The following is a 15866-nucleotide window of genomic DNA, read 5'->3' as shown; positions in this document are numbered from 1 at the left end:
GTTAGTAATAGTCCGCAGCCTCTGCCACAAGCGTCTGGTGTCTCGTTGCTCCATCTGTAGCTCCACTGTGCCTCTGTATGTCCGTTTAGCATCCTTCACTGCCCTCCGCAGTTTATAGGACGTTGCTTTGTAATTGTCCATGTTGCCGGATACAAGACAAGTCGTTGTAAGCGGCCGTGTGAGCATTCACCGCAGCGCTGTGGATGGATTTATGGACCGACGGTTTCTGGTTAGGAAATATCCTAACTTTCACCGTGGGTGAAATAAGTGGTGCATGATACAGACGTCATCAACATGCGACACGCCCACTCGCTCACTGTGAATGATACGGACAATTTGCCTGCTTTGTTCACACATGGGCTCAATTGGACATTACCCAGACCTTCAGACATTTGCGTTCACACAGATAATTTCAGGGTTGCAGTGCATGTGTGAAAGCAGCTTAACAATGGCATAGCCGTCAGTGCTGAAAGAATACATGTTTAAATCGAAAATTGAATAGAATCGTGACCTTTTTAATATCAAAAGTAAAATCAAATTGTGACACCCCTAATATCCATAAAGTTGACCATTCTTGTGGAGCAGGTACCAGTGCTTCTCACAATCTGCCGCTACTCTGTTCTGGACAAATCAAGCGGATATATTGTAAAATAAACGGTATCATAATTTATTCAATCGGAGCACACTTTTTCTCTAAATTATTAGAATGCTGAAAGCTCCGGCTCCTGCGGATCGGGCTTCGGCTGCAGCTCGGCTTGGTTCCCCCCCCCCCACGCACCGCAGCACAATACGCTACTTTATTTTTCAGATAACATTACATTTCAGATCACATTTATTTTTCACTTGACTGAGTGGACAACCACATGAGGCATTCCACTCCCCTGAACACAGAGTTTACTTTCCCCGGGCAAGCGTGCAAAAGGTCATGTATTGAATGTATTGAAAGTAGAATCATATGAAAAAATATTTGCAGTGAAAACAAAACTTAAATAATTTCAAAGAAAACTGATTAAGAAAAACAAAAAAAATGTAATAACAATAAAAATATCAAGAAAAAAAATCACAGCATGCTTTTACAATGGTACACAATGAGATGGAGGCCAAGATTTAAAGGTGAGTCAAACTTCAACCCATGTGGGCTTCAGCTCAGCAGGTAAAGGCTTAAGTTATTCATAAGTCTGAAAGACCGATTTTCCAGTGCTGCCAGATGAGCGAGCTGACTGAACACTCACACATGATTAGTTTAACATCCAACATGAGTGATTTTGAACACACTTTGCATCTGAGCGGCTTAGATTACATTACATTTCATTTAGCAGACGCTTTTATCCAAAGCGAATTACAATTGTTCAAACACCGACGGACGCAGCCATCAGGAGCAATTAGGGGTTAAGTGTCTTGCTCAAGGACACTACAGCATGCTAGCAGGAGGAGCCTGGGATCAAACCAGCAACCTTTAGGTTACTAGACCACCAGCTCTACCGCCTGAGCTACCATCCGCCCCACATTAATAAGATACGTTCCATATGGACACTAATTCCCTCACAGAAGTCCCATATGTTAGGGCAGTCCCATAACATGTGCATCAGAGTGCCCTCTCCCCCCTGACATTTCCAGCATTCAGGGCTGTCCAACCCTTTTCAGGATCTTAAATTGAATGAGTCTGGTTTTAAGATCTCTGGACATATTTTTTAAGTTTCTTAATCAGGGCTTTACCCGACTCAGAATTTTGTCAGTAGAATTGGATGCGGCTGTTCAATGCGAATATTCGACTATTCCGCAGGGTGGGCGGGCGGATCTGCTCGGCTCTATATACTGTATAGGCCAGATAGGCTGCCGCCTATCAGTATTGAACAAATCCGAGCGTAATGGGGACACTTTCTCCATTACTCTCTCCATGATCACCCCCTCTTCGTGCATTACTTATGGGAGTACAGATTTATTCATTTAGAGAACAGATAATTTTAAATAGAGATGGGAGGGACCGTTCAGGTTTTGTTATAAAAACAAATGTTTAGTCCGTGTATGTCATTAGCTTATGTGTGGAGTCACCTGTCTGGATTCCAGGGAAGTTAGGGTCTTGATGTATGACTTCTGCTAGAGGTTCAAGCGCTAGTGCAAAAATCAATTAATTAAGGTTGTTTTCTAATAGTGTTGTGTTAACCAGACTTGACTGTTGTTATTTAACTTCAGCTTTTTCTTTCTTGTTTCCATTTCTAGATTCTGGCCAATCCAAGGCATCATTTCAACTCTAGTTCTCTTTACAAGAATGTAACTCTGGTTGCCTGGGACCCTGCACCTTATGCCGTCAACTTACACAAGGTGTGTTATGCAGACACACACACACACACACACACACAATATACTACATATATACAGGTACTCCCTACTTAATGACCGAGTTCCGTTCCTCGGACCAGGTCATTAAGCGAATAGGTCGATAAGCGAGGACCCGTGTTATTTCAAGGTAAGGGGGCGTGGCCATTGTGAACACTAGTGTAGTGAATACTGACAGACTGCGGGAAAGACACTGAGACGCTTGACGCTGAGACGCAGCGCACGGCACATTATTGTACGCAGCGCACAATACTGACTGGTCGGAGGGCTGGTCGAAAGTCCCAACGGTCGTTAAACAGGTAGGTCGTTAAGTGAGGAGTACCTGTATAATGTTTTATATGTGTAGCTCACTGGGCTGACTCAATTCACTCCAGTTACATTTATAACACATTAGATTTGTTTCAATGACAATTCCTTGTGCTTTGGTTGAAGCATCCTGATGGCAAGGTCAGCAGGAATGAAAGGAAAACTGTCTATCTTCGCAATTCCAAGAAGTCTGTATGTAGCCAAGGCTGTTCATGGAAATGCATCTCATTCATCACTGTTCAATTTTTACCCAGCCCCGTGTCACACACACGAGCACTACATCGCTGCTTATCCCACCTCAACTTGATATCCTCTCCTCACACCCTCGCATTTATCCACAGTTATTACTTGCTTTCTTTTTCCCTTCTCATTCATCTTCCCTACTAGTGCTGGACTTGACTTGCCCTTGAAAATACCAATTTGATTCCATCCCTCCTCGTTAAATGTGGACCACGCACATTTCCACAGCGCACACCATGTGTTCGGAGCGATCGGTTGTGATGCTACCGCTATTTTTATCTGGCAGTTCCCCTCCCTGTATGGCAGTTCTCTGCCGACTCCAGCCCTTGGCAAAATGCACCTCATTTTCTGCCTTTTACATTATGCAGCCGCCAGCCCAATCAGCTTCCCACCCCTGACACTCCTTGTCCTCCCTTTTCTCTCTCCTCGGCTTCTTGGTACTCTTTGATTATCCCTGGAACTGGGACCCTATCAGCGAGCAAGACGGACAAGAGGGTCAAATCCGTTTGCTTAATTTGCTGGGAATTATAATTGAGGAATTTTATATTAGAATAGGAAGAGTATGGCATAATATCTAAACACTGCTTCTCAGTGTTTTGGCAGTACTCTCAGACCCGCTTGGATTGAATGTGCAAATCAGAGGTGTATTTAACCCCTAAACCACTGCGAGATTTGTCAAATCAATTTGTGAAAAAGCTGTTTTGGAGCAACCTGACAGAAGACTGTTGCACTAGTCCAGCCAACTGGAAATGAAGGCATGGATATATTTTTATTGCGTCCTTGTGGAAGAAAATAAATCTCTCACATATGATGCATACAGTGGCTGTTATCTATATGCGCTCACATATGCTCTTTTGCCATGCCTATGTGACAATCAAATACCATCGTAGTTCTGTTTTGGAAGCAGACCTCTGAGAGTAGATACGAGTAGATACAAGTCTTTGTTTTAGTTTCTTATGTTTGTCCTTCATCTTATCATATACTGGAATGCTACATATGCTGCAGAGAACTTCTTCTATTTGGAGACCTGCTGGACGATGCTCTCTCTACTTCTCTCAATGCACATGCATTGTAACTACAGTATACTGTTAACTACACTGTCTGATTTTGTTATTGACATTACGTGGCTATACCTTTTTTATCCTAGTCCATAATGACACCAAGATTTCTACAAATGTTTTAGTATGCAATAGGGCTGTGACAATAACCGCAGTATTGAGGTCCTTACTGTGTGTGTGTGTGTGTGTGTGTGTGTGTGTGTGTGTGTGTGTGTGTGTGTGTGTGTGTGTGTGTGTGTGTGTGTGCGTGTGTGTGTGCGTGCGTGCGTGCGTGCGTGCGTGCGTGCGTGCGTGCGTGCGTGCGTGCGTGCGTGCGTGCGTGCGTGCGTGCGTGCGTGCGTGCGTGCGTGCGTGCGTGCGTGCGTGCGTGCGAGAAATGTTTTGCTGCTGAAAGCCGAAGACTATTATTCTTATTATTTTCTGAGATCTCCTTATTCAATTGGGGGAAATTCTGACCCATCCAAACATCAATTGGTTAAATTCACTGGTGTAGCAGGTCTTTGTGACCACAGTCATTTGGTGAGAGAGCTATGTGGACTTGAGTGTCGACAGCACAACTGTTATTGGCCATATTGTTATTTTTCCTCATTTTGGTTATTGGGATCATGTAGAGTTTCAGAAAGAAAGAGTTTGCTCAAATACATCAATTGCAGACCGTGCCAGAAAGGTTTCCACCCAGTCGTGCAGAATCAAATAACGTCCTCATGATAATACCTTTCTTGTTATCTGTAATGTTAACTTCCCCAACTCCCCTCACTCATCCATTTTCCTTGCTCTCCCTCTCTCTTCAGTGGTATGCCAGCCCTGACTATAACCTGTTTGGCCCATATGTGGCACGTCGGAGGCTCCATCCAGGCCAGCCCTTCTACGTTCTACACCCCAGCTACGTGTGGCAACTCTGGGACGTCATTCAGGGAAACACACAGGAGACGATTCAGCCCAATCCGCCATCATCCGGATTCATAGGTGAATTCTCGCACACACACACACACACACACACACACACACACAGATACATACATACATACAGTGTGTATTTATGTTGTATAAATGCACAAATGTTTGCCTGTCTGTTCTTATCTCACCCCCTCACATTTGGGTCATCCTCCCTTCTCCTTGCTTTATCGCCTTCTCAAGCGAAGTATATATACACACATGCGCAATGGTGTACAGATTCAGATAATGTAATTGTTTTGATCTTCCTGTCATACCTGAAGCAGTGGGCCTGATGCTGGTAATTGTATGTAGGGTGTTCAGCTCCACGTCATCTCTCCGACATGTGCGCGGGGGGGGGGGGGCAGTCCGATGTAAATTCCCTCCTTTCACATTTCTCTCTCTTTCTTATGAGAGAATTATGGTCTTTATCTTTACACCGTCTTTACAACGCAAATGCTATCATTATGCCCCGCTCATGCGTGTCCCATGCGGTGGCCCTTGCCCATGCTGTATAATTTTCTGTCCCTTTGAATACATGTAGCAATTAAGATCTGGGTTGTGATGGTAGGGGAAGACAGGAGGAGCCACACTAGGTGCAGAGGCTGTGGTTGACACCTCCTCTGTCTGTCTGAAAATAAATCTACAAGTATAGAGTCTATAATACAGTGCCATGTCCATTCATACACTTTTACAATAACTTTTCTGAGCATAAGCTCTTGTAAGGAAAGTGCCTTTTTAAATCATTAATTTTGAATGAAAAGAAGGCAGGGGAAGAATTTGCTTCTTTCCGCTAACATTTCATTATAAAACAAATGAAATTATGATTTCTTTAGAGGATGGCAGTTCACTCACCTGTAGTTAAAAGGTCCAGGGCTCGACAGTAACGGCAGCCCACGACAGCCAGATTGAGTCAATTGGCAACCATTTCATGGACTCTGGTTGTCCACTTTGGCAACCACTTTTTAGCGTAAAAAAAATAGGGACAGTGAACAGCAAAAAATGCAGCCCAAAATAAATAAATCTATTGCATTAGTGATGTATAAATATTGCTGTTACAGTCGGAACCAGAACGCTGCATGTGCGTTGGTGTGTTTATTCACGTGCGCACCGGCACCTGTTCACGTTTTAATTCCTTTCTTCATCATCTGTGATGTGAAAACATCAGATATCCATAATCGGAGAAAGTAAAAGTGTGTTTTCCTGCTCATAGCTCTGTTATAAAATCCAAGGCACCACAGTGTCTCTCCTGCCGGGCTGCTGACAGCGCTGTCAGCCAAAGAGTCAATCACAGAGGACGGAAGTAGAGTAAGCTCTATTACAGTCACGGATGCAAACACCTTGCTTTTCGGCGAATGTCGCATATTTCATGTCAATTTGGGTGACTGAATGGTGTGAATTGTCTAAACTGATTCAAAGATGTTGTTTTTTTTTTGTTTTGTTTTTTGGGGGGGGGTGGCGGCGACCCATTTTACCATTCTATTACATAAAAATACAGTAACCAGTTGTTCTCTTTGTAGTGAGCATGTAATGAGCATGGCTCAGACATCACCTGGTGGAGAGCTACTTTTGAATGGAAGGATGCAAATTACAATTCACCATTGTTAACAATGAGGGGACAAACAAGACTGTTGAGATTCTTATTGTCTGTGTGGTGAGCATATACATGTGGGTGTAAGAGAGAGACAGACACAGGCTAAGTGTGATCAGGCCAAGTGTGACCAGAGGAGTTAGTATTATCACAGCTCTTGTCTGTCTTGACTTGTTCCTTCCCCTCTAAAGATTCATATTCTGTAAAATGTCAGATAAAACACTAATTACAAATAATTTTGTTTGGTTACTGTAATAAAGGAGAAGATTGTAATAAAACTTTTAAACATTATTTTGTCACATTTCACTATTAAACTGACGTATAACTGCATAGTATCTGAATTACTCAAAATATAAGGTGACTAAAAATAGCAACCGTATTTTCAGTTTCGGCAACCAAAAGCTGATGCTTTGTTGCCAGCCTGGCCACCACTTTAAAAAATTTGTGTTGAGCTCTGGAATCGGTTCACCATTTTTAACCCAGGCCATTAATATGTTGGAATCAGAGAGACACAACATATCTCAGTTGTTTTTCTTTGGTTCCAGGTGGCACCTTATTTTCTGTGACGTGTTGGAACAGCAGCACAAAGAAACCATGTAATCCCAAAGTGAACGTGCTAAAAACTTGCATATCTAAAGTCGTATTAGTGGACGACAGCATGGTGGCAGACCGGCAGAGAACCAGCGCAAACGACAACGGTACACATCATTTGCTGTCCAAGTTGAAATATTTTAATTTTTTGCCGTCCTCCATGGCTGAATTACAGCTGGATAATACATAGGTGAGGAGCCGACTCTACTCCTAAAGCCGCATAAATTCTTCTTTTTCTTTCGGCTGCTCCATGTGCATAAATATATCCATAATACAAAATCATCTATTGTCAAACCTGCTTGGAGAAATTATGCTTTATATCGGGCTTGTGTAAAGTCAATCCACTATGAATCACAATACATTTTGGAGGGAATTTAACATTCATTTAAGTTTGCAATTAAATATTAATAGTAAGCTGCATTTTCATAGCTACAGTACATGCATTACTAAAATTCTGATATGTAATAACAGACACAAAATAATTTCATTAATTATATAATTTAGTTAATTATACCAATATTTTATTGGTGTCTTTGAACATCACTATAGCAACATATCATCACAATAATGCAGAATTATTCATAGGTCTTTTATGGAATACCGTCCTGCCCACACGCAGCTGTCGAGCCCAGACCTCCATCGACAGAACTGTAGCACAGAGCCCAGTCTCATTTAAAGGAATAGCCGTCATTGTGTAAGACATCCATTGTAGTAGATCAGCCTGTGGTGGGAAGCTTCATCAAACCACTTGTACTATGAATGGAGAGGCAATGATAATTATTATGCAGCCATTATTTACACCAGGGGTGGAGTGTGGGTGAGGCTGATCCAATCGTCTCAATCTTTATTAATTACAGTTCAGAACATGAAGGGTTCTTCAGAACATAGGCTTCTCTTACCTACTCCTTGCTTCCTGAGACCTGGCAGCGCTTCCTCTTACACAGCTGAGCCACATTTGGCTTGAGGGAGGAAGCAATTGGGACCCTCAGTCTGGCTTGAAGATGCTCATCAGTAAGTTTGGACCTGTACTTTGACTTCTTAAAGTTCATGGTGGAGAAGAGCCTTTCACACAGATATGCCCACGTTACTCCACCTGTCTTAATTCTTAACATCAAGTGCATTGTCTCATGTTTTATATCTTTTAATTTTTTGCTCTTTTTGATTAAATTGTTCTTGGCAAATTTGTTTTCTTTTGTGATCGCACATATGTCCTTTTTCCTTCTCTTTATTTCTCTTGTAATGATAATCTATAACTTCTTCTTTATAATATTCAGGTTCTAATCACCATTTGGCTTTTGTTCTTGCCGCCCATCTCATGCTATTTGCTATCCATGTAATTCTTTTCCCTTTCCTATTGCAACACTCTGCTGTCTTTGTTAGGTCACTGATTACTCTTGTTGAGTCCGCCCACTTCCTAAGTCCTGTACCTTGCTCTGGGTGACAGGATATATTTTCCTTCCACTTAGTGTCACTCCGGAATCACAACCAAGTGACTAACGTTGCTAATTCGTGTTGGCTAACTTGTCAACAAACACCTCCTGAAGCTGTCACGAGCCTGAGCTATGGTAGCCAATAACTGATTAAAAAAATATAAAACGCCCAGGGCAACGACTCGCACAACGACTCGGCAAAAAGGTGCGTGTGAGAAAAACGCACGGGCCGCACTAACACTAAACTTTGATGTCCAGTAGGGGGCCACAAAATAGCGGGCCGCGAGTTTGAGACCCATGATTTACACCAACATGAGGACAAGCATATTGAGTTACAATAAACAGGCACAAGAGAAGTGAGAATCGAGGCTTTAAACATGCAGACACACTCCACACAAACCAACAACAAAGGGCCCAATCTGTTTGTTGGTTTGTCAGTAATGGTTGGTGCAGAACATGTAATCTGTTTCAAAAATGGCTTCCTGGCAAAATATAGATGAAATGGAGAGGCAATGTCAAATAGTGTTTTTAGGTGTGTGTGTGTGTGTGTGTGTGTGTGTGTGTGTGTGTGTGTAACATACATATTTGAAAAATTATTTTCTGTCTTCATAATTAATTGTCATTTGAACATTTATGAAAAATAAATGTTGGGCTTGTTTTTTTTACTTGCTTGAGACAATAACATGAAGGGGGGGAAAAAAGGCAAATTGATTTATATAAGACATTTATCACAGATCACCATTATCATTCATTGATCAAACAATATTGATGAGCATTGTTGCCCCATGCACAGACACATTAATACAACAGTTTCACATTTTGTGTCCAGACAGACATACAATCACTGCCATTTCTCCTCAGAAGTCTTGTCACACTTGTGTTAAACTGAATTCCAACATGATTGCATTACAGTATAAACACTAGGGATGCAACAGTACAGTGGGCCCACGGTTCAGTATCATGGTTTTTGGACCACGGTAATGGTAGTTTCAGTATCCTTATATTTAAGAAAAAAAAAAGAAGATTTTTTAGGTTAAAAGGTATAAAAAATACTTTTATAGTAGTCTGCCATAATTAACTTAAAGGTGCAGTGTGTAGGATTTATTGGCATCTAGTGGTGAGGTTTCAGATCGCAACCAACCTCCCCATGGCGGTGCAACATGGCTCTGTTAAGAGTGATGGATGGTGGCCTTAAAACTCACGGAAAACGTGGAAGGCCCTCTCTAGAGCTAGTGTTTGGTTTGTGGGTTCTGGGCTACTGCTGTAGAAGAAACATGGCGGTGCAACATGATGGCCTCTGTGAAGCATACTGGCACCCTATGTAGATAAAAACGGCTCATTCGAAGGTAATTCCAACACAACCATTCTTATTTTCATTGGATTATACACTAATTAAAACATACTTATGAATATTATATTCCATTTCTGCCAAGTCTCTTTCGTGAATTCTACACGCGGCACCTTTAATAGTGTAACTCTGTGTGTGTATGACTGTGGGGGGGGGGTCAAGTTCATTGGGGCGTTATTATGATTTGCATAAATTAATCTGATTGGACGGGAAATGTCCAGGATAGTGGGTAATTGGCCCAGGTGTCTCGGGGCCAGGTTCCCAGTGGCGAGTCAGTGTGGAAGGAAAGGGGAGAAGAACTCTCCCAGGGATGTGAGGCGAGCGCCTGGTGCGAGTGGAAGGGAGTGTCTGAAGAGAAGTTTGTAATCAAAAGGGACACGGGTAACCCGGGGGGTTATTTTCACCTCAACGCCAGTGCAGTTGTAAGCCTCGTGGCAGGCAATAAAACCGGCTTTCGCTTTACACCGCGGTTCCGTCTGCCTATCCTTTATTGTGTCTGTCTGGTCGACCCCGCCAAGCATCACAATATAATTGAAATGTGAGCTACAACCGTAACTGCTGAAATTAGTCTGTAGGATGTGTTTGTACTGTGTTGCATTATTCTACGTATTGCATACGTATAGAGTACGTTTGTTCTTTGTATTAAAAATGGGTCTTGATCAATAAGCAAACCAGACAGCAGCTCTAGGTCTGGTACAATGCAGACTCATAAAACGCATTCAAATTGATTGCACTCTTTACAAAAACATTTCTATGTTGTTTTATCTCATGTTTCTATTGAAAAGGCTCGCGGTGCAGTTGGAAAAAAATAGACCTCTCGCGCAGAAATGGAGAAATGCAGCGCTGCTCCGTGCGGACCCTGTGCGGCTGATGTGGCCAGTGGAGCCGCAACAGTGGATTAACATGGATTTAGGCGGGCGTCTTTCCAACTGCGACAGTTGCATTAGGTCAAATAAAATGAAATAACCTTTCTTAACATTCTCAGATATTAAATGCGAAACAATATTACATTTAAGTATGGTAGTGTTAAATAAATAAAACTAAGTAAAATAGATCAGCATTGCCTGAAGGGCTTAGGCCAAAATGCGCTTTCTGGGACAGTTCCCGTTTATCCTACTTGTCAAGCAAACAAACAATAAATGAAAATGTCTGGCCTATTCCATTTTCTGTTGACTTTGTCGAGGTTCTGTGCCAAAAAGAACAAGCATGTTGACCTTCTCTGGTTTGAGGCACAAGCAGTGGGTGGGGGGGGGGGGGGGGGTGTGTGTGTGTGTGTGTGTGTGTGAATTATTATTAGTAGTAGTAGTAGTAGTAGTAGCTGCCTAGTTGTTGTTTTAATTATTATTATTATATTGCTGGACCCATAATTATAGGGCCAAGGACAATTCTCTGAATTTTTCAGGCTAAAGCTATTTGGAATAGAACAACGGCAGAAGTTACGAACCAGTATGTCACAACATCTCGTGGTTCAACTTTCATCCAAATCCATCCACTTAGGAGCAGAAATTGGTGGAAAAACCGAACAAATTTGACCCAAATCAAGGACACGGTCCTTTTCATCGAACGCCTACATCGACAACAGGGCTAAAAATATCTGAAACACAACAATGACAGAAGGACACGGTTGAGGTGTCATTTAAACTGGTATGTCACAAACATCTCATGGTTTAACTCTCATTCAAATTGATCCAATTTTATACAGAGCAGAAATTTGTGAAAAACTGGCCAAATTAGACCCACAGTATCCAGATGGTCGTGCTTCACTGACAAGACACTGTTCGTAAACAAAATGAATGAGATGAGACTTACAGTAAGATGCTTTATGATCATCATACTATTTACTATAAATGTGCAGGTTCTGATTAAGAATGTATATTGGCACCATGTCCAGTGTGCGGTTTAGACTTGCTCTATAGAGGTTAGAGATTACAAACTAGGTCTATGTGTTTATATACCTTCTTACCTGGTTGATGTCTGTGGATCTGTTTGATTGATATTTATCTCTTTGGTCCCCATTACTTTGCCAGATTCATGAAAAAATACGAAAAAAACATCAGTCCACAAAAACTCCTCGTCGAGTCCACTCGACTGGTCAAGTGAGTGATGCGTTCAAGATCCAGCAAGGTTTCGAAAAAATAGAAGCCGTGATATGATCATTACTCACGGAAATACCAAAACATTTTTTGTATTTCATGGAAACCTAACTTATTGAAAATGTAATCCAAGGAAAGAAGTCACCACTGAAATTAAGCAAGTTTGTACACAGCAGAGAAACAACCATGTGACACAAACAGCCAATCATACATCAGGAGCGCTGGTGCTTCCTCCGCTCTCTCCCTGGCCACATTGCTCTCCAGCTGGGTAGCGCACAGTGGGGATGAGGCCCTCTCTGCAGCTGACGTGGCGAGTCTTCTCAGATTTGAACTCAAACTAACACTCTTCCCAACCCAAGCCTGGCGCAGCCCCCGTCCCTTCAAAATGAGAGCAATTAAAGAATAATCCGCGGTAGGAGAGAGTTCCTCAGTCCGCTCCAAACCCCCACCGCATATAATCACAGAGCACAGATTCTGGAACCTTGGAACCTCCGAAAACTATCAATACGTACCATACGTAACATATGACTTATGACTAAACTGGACCCTGTGTATTGCTGCCTGCAGCTATATTTATTATTCTTATTCTTATTATTATTAGGCTTTTATTATAACTATTACAAAAGCCCTTTTTACACAGCCTGTTCAAGGTGGGAATGTTGCACATGTATTCCGCCTTGTCTTTCTGTGTAAAAGGTATGACGCGGAACAAGGGGGCATGGTTGATCCGCCTCTGAGTTATGCACATGGTTCTTCACACATTTGCCTCCTTTACCTAGAGGTTACCACATGGAGAAAAAATCCAAAAAACTTGAAGTCCTGTCCAAGCCTGGAGCAGGAGACAGAATGGGTATTCGATGACTGTTACGGATACGGCACAGTGTGCTCCAGTGCCGGTGCAGCCGGTCAGCACAGTCCTCACCCGAGGCTACAGCGTTTATTAAATTCAATTATTTTATCATTTAAAATAATAACTTTATTAAATCAGTGTGATTTTCCTCAACAGTATGTTATACGTCACACTAGAGGCCGATGCTGTTGTGTTGTCAAAGACAGTGAGTGAGAGTGTTGAAGGGAGAAGTATTGTTGGCTTTGTTTGAGAGGAATCGTGTGGTGTTAAAGCATACAGGACACTATTAACGTATATTTATAGGAAAGGTAAATACATTTTAGAAAAAACATTAACAATTGGCAATCATGACTTTTTTTTCACGTGCATGTTGGTGACCGCCGATAACCGGCAATTGCCTGATTAAGAAATAATCGGCGGAGCCCTCGTAACATACCATGTACCGTTGCATCCCTAATAAAGACACACAGAGAAGAGAGACCATCACGATGCCGGCCATGATGAGGTGTCAGGGAATGTAGCCAGTAAGTTCAGTGTGTCGCTGGGACCGTCCCACTCAGGATGTGACCTCGGGGGGCTGGTGCGTGGGTAGCGAGCTGCAGCCGGTGTGGTGCGCTCCGGTGGAGATCTGTGCCTCGCACGCCACCGTGTTGCTGTAGCCCCTGCGGTTCATCTGGATGGCCGTGGTCTTGGAGGGCATGGAGGAGAGGACGTTCTCTACTGAGCGCTGGTTGCAGCGGAACAAAGTCAGGAAACAGCGATAGAACTGTGGAGGGGGGGAATGAACTTGATAAACACGGACGCACGCACATACTGGACGCCTGAACTCTATGAGAGTTTTCAGAGCTGCAGGATTGAAACCAATCTGGGTTCCATCTCCTTCGAAACACACATATCTATTCAGTTTCCTCAGGCAGAAAGCCTTTTGCCACAAGGCACTGCAAAGCCTCCAGTGTTTACAGGTAGTGCGGACATTGAAGGGAGAGGAAATGGCCGCCTAAGAGCTTGCTGCTTTGGTAGAGTGGTGGCTTTCTAACCTGGACTCCCAGGGCATTTATCTTCAGGACATGTTACACAGAAAGTCCTGGCAGCCTGGGCTTCGTCTTTCTCCTGAATTGGGTGGATTTATTGAGGAAGTTTAGGAAAAATACAAGATTGAATCTGTACTTGAAGGCTTACTCTGTTATTTGGCCAGCTCCATAAGCAAAGCAGACAGAGGGAATGAGTGCAGGACTTCCTCTGTAGAGAATGCTTTCACTAATGTTGGAGAGACAGGCAAAGCCGTGATGTTGATATAGTACACAGGTACTCCTCACTTAACAACCTACCTGTTTAATGATTGTTCGGACTTACAATCAGCTCTCTGACCAGTCGGTATTGTGTGCTGCGTACAATACCGCAGTGTCTCAGCGTCAAGCACCTCATCTCTCATCACCATTCTCAGTCTCGTTCCCGCAGTCTGTCAGTACTCACTACACTAGTGTTTTCGAAATCTCCAAGACTGAAATTACAGTAAGGGGGCCGGTCCTTGCTTATCGACCAATTTGTTTGTTTACTTCTCTTGTTGCAACGGAACGCGTTGTAGCGCCGCAGCTGGGCTTCTCGATGGCGAGAGTATTGCCATTCAGGGGCCGGAAAGCTTGTCATTCACATTCAGGACAGCAGTTGGAGGCTCAGATAAGGGGTGCCCAAGTCTATGGGCTTGACAGTGGACAATGGGAATGACAATTAAATTGGCAATCGACTCCATCGATCGCCAATTGGCATTAATGACAAAAAAATGAATTGATAAAAAAAAAAACTTATCTGCCAGGAAAAATCCGAGCATTGAAACAGTGTACCATGTAAGTGCAGTTCACCGTGTTCTGAGAGCCGCTGTCTCGGTCCTGCCCCCTCCGTGTGAGCAGTTTTGAGTTTAACACTTATACGGGGATCTTTCATCCAGGTTCATGGGTTCTTCCATCACTTTCATTTTTTCATGAGACCTTCTTGTCTATTTACGGATCAAACATCCGCAGTGGAAAAGAGGTATCAGAGAATTGGAGTGGAGATTTTATTTATTTATTTTTTTCCCTCCTCCAGACAGCAGTGCGCAGGTGCGCCGTGTGCGTGCGCCGGTTCCCGACTCCCCTGCCGGTTTTCCTGCATTTTTATTTTGGATAGTTATTTTAGCTTGTTTCCTACTTGTATGAAACAACATTTTTAAACACAACCTGTGTGTCCCAACTGTCCCGGGCCACGTCACACACGTCTCCCCGGGGCTTTCTGTTGCTATGGGACTTAATTTAGTGAAAATGAGATGTTTTTGTGTAAATACTTTAATTGCAAATAATAAATCTTGCACTTCCGTAACGGGGAGACTGCAATTACATGACGTTCTATGCACCCCGCCCCATGATGGACACAATGGGGTGTGTGTGCGCGCCCCATTCGGAACACATGTTTATATGCCTCTAACCTAGCCTTGGTGTACGCATGTTGCCATTGCAGGGATCCTCCTGATGATGGCGCTGTGCGAGCAGGTGCACGTGTACGAGTACATCCCCTCCATGAGGCAGACGGACCTGTGCCACTACCACGAGCGGTACTACGACGCCGCCTGCACGCTGGGAGCCTACCACCCCCTGCTGTACGAGAAGAGCCTGGTCCAGCGCATCAACACGGGGCCCGAGAGCGACCTGAAAAGGAAGGGCCGCGTCATGCTGCCCGGGTTCAGCACCCTCGACTGTGACATCTGAACACGGACGTCTAAAACACCGGGACTTGTGAAGCCCGGCGCTCGTCTCTCCCGCCCGCCCCCCCCCTCTCCCCCCCCCCCCCCCCCCCCCCAGGCCCCCTGGCTGAACTGTGGGAGCAGTGCAATAACGCCCCCGGAAACGAGAAGCCCAGATGGATCCGCCGCTGGTTAGACCCGTGAAGAACACAAGCCATATCCCTCCGGGGGGGGGGGGGGATCTACGTGGAGCCTTGTGAGAGACCTCATCCTACATCAGGACGTTCCACCAGACCAGAGCGGGTCCTGGGAACAGCCGGGGAGTGCCTGGAAGCCACTGGTCCAACCGGTGCGCAGAGATTTTCTTTTCCTGCTT

General features: G+C 43.7%; 1 protein-coding gene across 1 annotated transcript in view; it reads left to right on the top strand.

Annotated features, from left to right (window-relative positions):
* The window catches only part of st6gal2a (ST6 beta-galactosamide alpha-2,6-sialyltranferase 2a), a gene marked incomplete at both ends in the record, with an annotated part of 30309 nt that extends 14794 nt beyond the window's left edge, over positions 1–15515 (top strand). The window contains 3 exons of the mRNA XM_080018679.1: positions 2221–2322; positions 4733–4907; positions 15268–15515. Coding sequence (XP_079874805.1) covers positions 2221–2322; positions 4733–4907; positions 15268–15515 — 525 coding nt within the window. The remainder of the gene's footprint in view (positions 1–2220; positions 2323–4732; positions 4908–15267) is intronic.
* Positions 15516–15866: the final 351 nt, after the last annotated feature.

The sequence above is a fragment of the Zeus faber genome (genome assembly GCF_960531495.2).
Source record: "Zeus faber genome assembly, chromosome: 18".
Taxonomy (NCBI): Eukaryota; Metazoa; Chordata; class Actinopteri; order Zeiformes; family Zeidae; genus Zeus; species Zeus faber.
This window is presented reverse-complemented; position numbering and strand designations above follow the sequence as displayed.